General features: G+C 39.8%; 1 protein-coding gene across 1 annotated transcript; it reads left to right on the plus strand.

Moving 5' to 3' along the window:
* The first annotated feature begins 1,568 nt into the window (after positions 1-1,568).
* LOC110581696 (28S ribosomal protein S7, mitochondrial-like) lies at positions 1,569-7,946 on the plus strand. Its single transcript, XM_044920422.1, is given in 3 exon segments — positions 1,569-1,790; positions 1,792-2,390; positions 7,763-7,946. Coding segments are annotated over 3 exon segments (1,005 nt in total).
* Positions 7,947-9,027: the final 1,081 nt, after the last annotated feature.

The following is a 9,027-nucleotide window of genomic DNA, read 5'->3' on the forward strand; positions in this document are numbered from 1 at the left end:
CAATCTCCTTCTAGGTAGCTAAATCATTTCTTGCCTCTTAGCCTCCACAGAGCTTACAATTCATAAACTCTCTACAGATAAATAGTGTTCCAAAATATGCATACATACATACATATATACATACATACATACATGGTTATCTAAAAGTCTTATGTTAAATAATTCATTCCCTTTTAAAAAAAATCAATCCTTTGCATAGAAAGGAAAAGGTTTTTAAACAAAAACATTTTAAAGGTATGTGATTATAGCTGTAAGATGAAACACGAGATGATGGGAAGAGCACAGAGAATGGGGAAGAGATGCAAGATGTGCTTTTGACTCCCACATATAAAATTGATTCCAGCAGAAGCTAATTACAAGATCCAAGCAGGAAATGATCAAGCTCCCAAAACTACACTCCCATCTACGTCTTCTACCATGTTTCCAAACCCTATACTAATGTTCATTCTGGGCCCTTCCTCAAATTTTAATCTTGTATTTTCACTCCATTCAATCGCCATCACATAATAAACACACTGGTATGAACACTTCTGTTCTTAGTGGTCTGGATATTCCTTAAGTATAATCTCCCATCTTGAGACTTCAATCCCACTGAAGTCCACTGATGTCCCTGCCATGGGCATTCTCAAGTCATCTGCCCTCCTTGTAGCCAATCAGTGCCTTGTGTGCCCTTAACAGAAATTATCAACATCCTTGTGCATTCTGTGGAGGAACAGTTATATTTTAGACACTGTCACAAAGGAGTGGAAACCAAAGGAGCTGCCACTTCATCATCCCCTAGGCTGACCTGCCCGTGATCTCAGAGTTCACCTGCAAGTCATATTTCATTTAGTGAAGCACTTCTTCATGGTAGCTGGCTAGTTTTTGTAAAAGTAATTTACATCCATTTCCTCTTATTAGGTCATTTGCCCCTCCCACCACTCCTTTAGGCAGTTATTAATCCATTGTTTTCTCCTGGAACATATCTCCTTCAGCTTTCATACTTTTTGGTATCCTAATATCCTAAAACAGTAAAGCTTCCAAAAGTGACTTAGCCTAAGATGTTACTCATACGTCAAAAAAGTAATTTTCAGAAATATCTTAAACAGCTAGCTCCTTCCTTCAAATGATTTCTAATGCGGAAACTTGATGTGTAAGCTGCTCTATTTTCAGGGTGAGAACCCAGATAGGTGGGCTTGTGTTCATTCTTGACCCCTGAGGCTGCCCAGAAAGACCTTTCTAGAAATCTAGGAATCTGTAGACCACATTTTGAAAACACTTGTGCTAAGGAAATCTGAATCCTTTAAATACCTCATGAATATTGACAACTTCTACTCTGATTTGGAGACCATGTCATGCTTGGATAGATCTAAATATTAAAAAGTTTATGAACAAATAAATCAATATAGAATCAATGAAAATATACCGCAACAAAGAAGGGAGCCAACCATAAGGCAGGAAACCTCAGAATAGAAGTACTGTTAAAAATAATAAAATTATTTCTACAAGAACCAGAAAAAAATCTGGCAACTATTTTTCCCAAAGATACAGAAGCTATGATCTTTGTAAAACAGAAATAGCAAGCTTTAATGAAGAATATAGTTGAGCCCGCCAACACGGCTGCCCCTGCGGTGAAGGCTGCGCAAGGGTGGTGGGTCCTGGCGCTGGGCCTGCGGAGGGCTGTCTCGCGGCTTCCAGGGCTAACCCAGGTGAGGTGGAGCCGCTATGGTCCTGAATACAGGGATCCACAGATTGGCAAGGAGTATTACCGCAAGGCCTTGGCTGAGCTGACTGAGGAGGAGAAGTATGAACAGGAAGGAACTCAGGAAGACTCAGCTTATCAAAGCTGCCCCAGCAGCGAAAACAAGCTCTGTGTTTGAAGACCCCGTGATCAGTAAATTCACCAACATGATGATGAAAGGAGGAAACAGAGTACTGGCCAGATCCCTCATGACGCAGACTCTGGAAGCTGTGAAAAGGAAGCAGTTTGAGAAGTACCATGCTGCTTCCGCCGAGGAACAGGCAACCATCGAGCGCAACCCCTACACCATCTTCCACCAAGCACTGAAAAACGGTGAGCCTGTGATAGGGCTGATGCCCATTCTCAGAGGCGGCCATTTCTACCAGGTCCCTGTGCCACTTCCCGACCGGCGTCGTCGCTTCTTGGCCATGAAGTGGATGATCACTGAGTGCCGGGAGAAGAAGCACCGGCGGATGCTGATGCCGGAGAAGTTATCACATGAGCTGCTGGAGGCTTTTCACAACCAGGGCCCTGTGATCAAGAAGAAGCATGACATGCACAAGATGGCGGAGGCCAACTGTGCCCGGGCTCACTACGGCTGGTGGTCGAGGGAGGCTGGGGGCTCTCTGCTGCCGGATCGTGGGAGCCACTGTCACAGCGGAAAACCCTTGTGGGCTAATAGTTCCTTTTTAAGGGGGGAGCAACGTATTTATTGCTTGTTAGGCCTTTCTTTGGGGGCTAGAACTTGGTTTTCTTGTCCCATCTCCCTTAAAGAGGGAACGTATCAATTTGGATTTCCCCCAGGAGCTTAGGGTCCATCCAGCCTCTCTTCCTCAATTCGGGGTAGAACTTTGGGGGAGGATATGAAAGGAAGCAGTTTTAATATTGGAAAAGGTTTATTAGAAAATTCTCGCCCTGAACTGGTGTCGCATGTGAGGTGGTACTGCCATTTACTAAAACCGACTGGAAATAATATGTTTGTTTCCGAAGTGGTCCTTGTATAAAATGTATAAAAAGCAAAAAAAAAAAAAAAAAAAGAATATAGTTGAATGAGGGAAGATACTGAAGAAACTAGAAAAACGTGCAGGAAAGTCCAATATGTCATAATGAAATTAAAAATCCATTGAAGGAGGCCAAGAGGTCAAAAGCAGAAGTGACATTGAGTACCTGGAACAATAATATTGAAGACAAACTTGAGAAGGTATCACTGAACAGAGAGGAAATGAGAACAAAAATTTTAATTCTGACAGGAAAAAATAATAATTTTTAAGAACATGAAATTGGCTAGGGGTGCCTGGATGGCTCAGTCAGTTAAGCATCTGCCTTCAGCTCGGGTCATGATCCCAGGGTCCTGGGATAGAGTCCCGCATCGGGCTCCTTGCTCATTGAGGAGCCTGCTTCTCCCTCTGCCTGTCACTCCCCCTGCTTGTGCTTCCACTCTCTCTCTTTCTTTCTCTGTCACATAAATAAAATCTTTTTAAAAAGAACATGTAATTGGCTAGATCATCCTGACAGAAAATTACTGAAGAATCATCAGCCTTAAACAACATATTAGACCATATGAGCTTAACAGACATTTACACAAGAACAGGAAATAAAATCCAACCTAAGATTGATAATGTCTTGAACAAAGAAGTCAGAAATAGTAGGACCCTAAAACAAACAAAAAAAAGAAAGAAAAAAAATTTTCTGGATCCTTAAAAAAGGCGGGGGGCCTGAATCTATTAAAAAAAAAACTGGGTTCATCATGTTCCAGGAACAGTTGTTGAAATAGAAACTTTTTTAGACACAAAAGGGCAAACTATTTTAATTATGTGGATAAAGAAAAGTACTGTAAGATGTAAGAAGAAGAAAAGCTTACCTAGAAAGGAAAAAATTCAAGTTTGCCTCAGTCTTCATCATATGTTTAAATTCCATAAGAAAATGGAGGTGTGTCTGTAAAATGTTGAGGGGAAAAATCCTAGTAAGCCAAAATCCCAAACTTAGTCAACTTCTCCTTCACAAACAAAACCAACAGAAAAAACTTCTCATGCAAGGATTCAGCACAAATACCACAAATGTACCCTTGATAGAAATGTCCTGAAGTACATTCTACAGCTGAAGAAGTTGAAGAGGCTTTGAGAAGTCAAAAGTCAAAATTTAAAGGCACTGCTGTCAGTACATATAAAAAACAATTTAATGTGGAAAATAACTATAAAACTTATTGCAAATATAATTTTAAAATTTCACTCAAGCTAAAAAGAAAGCCTTGCAAGGAAACTTTCATTGGTTAAAATACACTGCTGTTTAGCTAATCTTCAATGGGGAAAAACTGAAAGCTTTTCCCCTAAGGTCAGGAATACAACAGTGTCCGTTCTCACCACAGGGTTCCACATAGTACTAGAAGTCCTAGCCTCAGTAATCAGACAACAAAAAGAAATAAAAGATATCCAAATTGGCAAGGAAGACGCCAAACTTTCACTCTGCACAGACATGATACTCTATGTAGAAAACCTGAAAGACTCCACCAAAAAATTGCTAGAACACGAATTCAGAATGAATTCAGCAAAGTAAGTCGCAGGATATAAAATCAACATACAGAAATCTGTTGCATTTCCATACACCAATAATGAAGCAGCAGAAAAAGAGAAATCAAGGAATCCATCCCATTTACAATTGCACCAAAAACCATAAGATACCTAGGAATAAATCTAACCAGAGTAAAAGATCTATATGCTGAAAAATACAGAACATTTATGAAAGAAATTGAAGAAGACACAAAGAATTGGAAAAACACTCGATGCTCTTGGGTTTGAAGAATAAACATTGTTAAAATGTCTATGCTACCCACAGCAATCTACACATTCAATGCAATCCCTATCAAAATACCATCAACATTTTTCACAGAGCTGGAACAAACAACCTTAAAATTTGTATGGAACCAGAAAAGACCCTGAATAGCCAAAGTTAAGTTGAAAAAGAAAAACAAGGACACCTGGGTGGCTCAGTCAGTTCAGTGTCTGCCTTCGGCTCAGGTCATGATCCCAGGGTCCTGGGATTGAGCCCTGCATCGGGCTCCTTGCTCAGTGGGGAGGGCTGCTTCTCCCTCTCTCTCTGCCTCTCTCTCTCAGTCTGTCTCTCATGAATAAATAAATGAAATCTTAAAAAAAAAAAAAAAGCTGGAGGCATCACAATTCCAGACTTCAAGCTGTATTACAAAGCTGTAATCATCAAGATAGTATGGTATTGGCACAAAAACAGACACATAGCTTAATGGAACAGAATAGAGAATCCAGAAATGGACCCACAACTGCATGGCCAAGTAATCTTTTGACAAAGCAGGAAAGAATATCCAAGGGGAAAAAGACAGTCTCTTCAACAAATGGTGTTGGGAAAACTGAACAGCAACATGCAGAAGAATGAAATTGGACCACTTTCTTATACCATACACAAAAATAAATTCAAAATGGATGAAAGACCTAAACGTAAGACAGGAAACCATCAAAATCCTAGAGAGAAAAAAAGCCTCTTTTACCTGGGCTGCAGCAACTTCATACTAGACACGTCTCTGGAGGCAAGGGAAACAAAAGCAAAAATCAACTACTGGGACTTCATCAAGATAAAAAGCTTCTGCACAGTGAAGGAAACAATCAACAAAACTAAAAGGCAACTGATGGAATGGGTGAAGATATTTGCAAATGACATATCAGATAAAGAGTTAGTATCCAAAATCTATAAAGAACTTATCAAACTCAACACCCAAAAAACAAATAATCCAGTTAAGAAATGGGCAGAAGGCATGAATAGACACTTTTCCAAAGAAGACATACGAACGGCAACAGACACATGAAAAGATGCTCAACATCACTCATCATCAGGGAAATACAAATCAAAACCACCATGAAATACCACCTCACACCTGTCAGAGGGCTAAAATTAACAACTCAAGAAACAACAGATATTGGTGAGGATGCAGTGAAAGGGGAACCCTCTTACACTGTTGTTGGGAATGCAAACTGATGCAGCCACTCTGGAAAACAGTATGGAGGTTCCTCAAAAACTTAAAAATAGAACTACTGTATAACTCAGCAATTTCACTACTAGGTATTTATCCAAAGGATACAAAAATGCTGATTCAAAGGGGCACATGCACCCCAGTGTTTGCAGCAGCATTATCAACAATAACCAAATTATGGAAAGAGCCCAAATGTCCATCAACTCATAATGAATGGATAAAGAAGATGTGGTATATATACACGATGGAATATTACACAGCCATCAAAAAGAATGAAATCTTGCCATTTGCAACAACATGGTTGGAACTAGAGTGCATTATGCTAAGCGAAATAAGGCAGTCAGAGAAAGACAAATACCATATGATTTCATTCATATGTGGAATTTAAGAAACAAAACAAATGAATATAGGGGAAGGGGAAGGAAAATAAGATAAAAACAGAAAGGGAAGCAAAACATAAGAAACTCTTAACTATAGAGAACAACCTGAGGGTTGCTGGAGGGGAAGGGAGTGAGGGGGTGGGTGAAATGGGTGATGGGCATTAATGAGGGTACTTGTTGAGATGAGCGCTGGTTGTTGTATGTAAATGATGAATCACTAAGTTCTACTCCTGAAACCAATACTACTATAGTTAACTAACTGTTAACTAACTTGAATTTAAATTTTTGTTAACTAACTTGAATTTAAATTTTAAAAAAAAGAAAAAAAGGAAATTAAAAAATAATAAATAAATAAATAAATAAATAAATAAATAAATAAATAAATAAAATGCTATTTAGGGATAACTCCATGAGAATAAGTCATAGAAAGTACAGAGGATGCCAAGGCTAAGTAAAATTCCTCACCATGAATTAGAAGGAGTTGAAAAGTATTTTTTGAACTTTATTTTTATTTTTAAGAAACCATAAAACTACTATTTATGATATTCTGATGAACTCAAAGGAAAACTCATGCCACAAGTGGACCCCTACAGGAATCTGAAATTTTGAGGAACTGAATGGTCTGACAACTTGAAACTGAAATTTTAAAGTTGTTCTATATTATTAGTGCCCATGGGTTCCTCAAAGAAGAAAACAGAAATACTTTTGAAATGAACCCACCCTCAACACAGGCCCCAAAGAATTCTACTTCCCCCAAAGAAGATATTCCAAGAAATATGAACAGCATACAGTCAGAAATCACAAAATATACAAGAAAAGAAGGTACCATAAGAGACAGTCTACAGTAATAATAGAGAGCAAAAGCAGACTTTCAAAGAGTTCAGATATTGCAATTATCAGACACAGAATATGAAAAAGTACTGGGGCGCCTGGGTGGCTCAGATGGTTAAGCGTCTGCCCTCGGTTCAGGTCATGATCCCAGGGTCCTGGGATCGAGCCCCACATCGGGCTCCTGGCTCAGCGGGGAGCCTGCTTCTCCCTCTCCCTCTGCCTCTCTCCCTGCTCATGTTCTCTCTCTCTCTCTCTCTCTGTCTCTTTGTCTCAAATGAATAAATAAAATCTTTTAAAAAAATACATTAATAAAAAGAATATGAAAAAGTACATTGAACTAAGATATTTAAAGCAATAAAGAAGTGTTAAAAATATGATTAAAGAGGGGGTGGAGGGGGTGCCTGGGTGGCTCAGTCAGTTAAGCATCAAATTCTTGGTTTTTGGCTCAGGTCATGATCTCAGTGTCGTGGGATGGAGCCCCATGTGGGCTTAAGCACAGAGTCTGCTTAAGATTCTTGCCCTCTGCCTCTCCCCCTGCTTGCACTCGCTCATGCTCTATCTCACTCTCTCAAATAAATAAATAAATCTTAAAAAAAAAAAAAAGAGGGGCGGAATGACCAACAGCCTGCAGAGCAACATGCTTAAGTTTTATTGTGACTCCTGTGATATACACCTCACCCATGACTCTCCATCTGTGAGGAAGACACACTGCAGTGGTAGGAGACACAAAAAGAATGTGCAAGACTACTACCAGAAGTGGATGGAAGAGTAGGCTCAGAGCTGCATATCCACAAGGAAAGATACCTCCTGCTCCATTCTCTGCTCTTCCTCCTGCAGGAGCAATGATCCCACCTCCCCTCAGTCTCGTGGCTCCTCCTCGCCCTGGTATGATGCCAGCACCCCATATGGGGGGCCCTCCCATGATGCCAATGATGGGCCTTCCTCCTCCTGGGATGACACCAGTGGGACCTGCTCCTGGAATGAGGCCACCTATGGGGGGCTACATGCCAAAGATGCCTAGGCCCCCAATGATGAGACCCCCTACCCATGTTCCCATGATGGTGCCCATTCAGCCAGGAATGACTCCACCAGACAGATAGAGAGGGGAGCCTCTTTATATCCATTTTACATTACTTGTTCTACTTCACCAGGAGACCGTGGTGCAGTGACTCTGGTGTTTTCTAACAGCAGGACAGGGAAGACTTGCTCCCCCCTCCTATCAAAGAGAGAATAATTTTGGCAGGTGACTAGTGGGACCCCCCCAAAAAGCAATTTTCATTTGTATCATGAAATGTGAAAATAAAATTGTCAACTGTTTTAGTTAAAAAAATTAATAATAAAAAATAAAAATAAAATATGATTACAGAACAAGAGACCATTAAAAAAACACTATAGACTGAATGCTTGCATCCCCTCAAAATTCTTATGTTGAAACCTAGCCCCAATGTGATGGTTTTAGAAGCTGGAGTCTTTGGGAGGTAATTAGATCATGAGGGTGGAGCCCTCAAAATGGATTAGTGCCCTTAAATAAGAGACCCCAGTGGACTCCTTCAGCCCTTCTTCCATGTGAGGACACAGAGAGAAGACAGCCATCTCTGAACCAGGAAGCAGGCTCTCACCAGATGCAAATCTGCCAGCACCTTGATCTTAGACTTCCCAGAGCTGTGAGAAATAAATGTTTGTTATTTAAACCACCCACCCGATGGTATTTTTATTATAGCAGCCTGAAGAGACTAAGACAAAAATAAGCAAATCTGAAAAGAACCAAATTGTATTCCTAGTAACAAAAAATATTAATAAAGCCACTGAAACTAACAAATTCCATGGAAAAGTTGAACCAGAAGATTAGACACAAATAATATTATTAGCAAAATGTTAGGTAGTTATGAAGAATTAATGCAGTATGCTCCTTACAGAGACAAAAATATGGAAAACATAATAGGTAGGTGAAAAAAAAGATAAAATAAGTGTCTGACATAGGTCTAATTGGAATTTCAGAAGGAAGGGAGAAATAGAATGGAGAAGAGGTCATATCTAAAGAGATAATGACTGGTAATTTCTCAGAAGAAGTTTTGGGAAATCCAGTGAATTCCAAGTAGTAT

This window comes from Neomonachus schauinslandi, chromosome 13, assembly GCF_002201575.2.
Source record: "Neomonachus schauinslandi chromosome 13, ASM220157v2, whole genome shotgun sequence".
NCBI classification, from domain to species: Eukaryota; Metazoa; Chordata; class Mammalia; order Carnivora; family Phocidae; genus Neomonachus; species Neomonachus schauinslandi.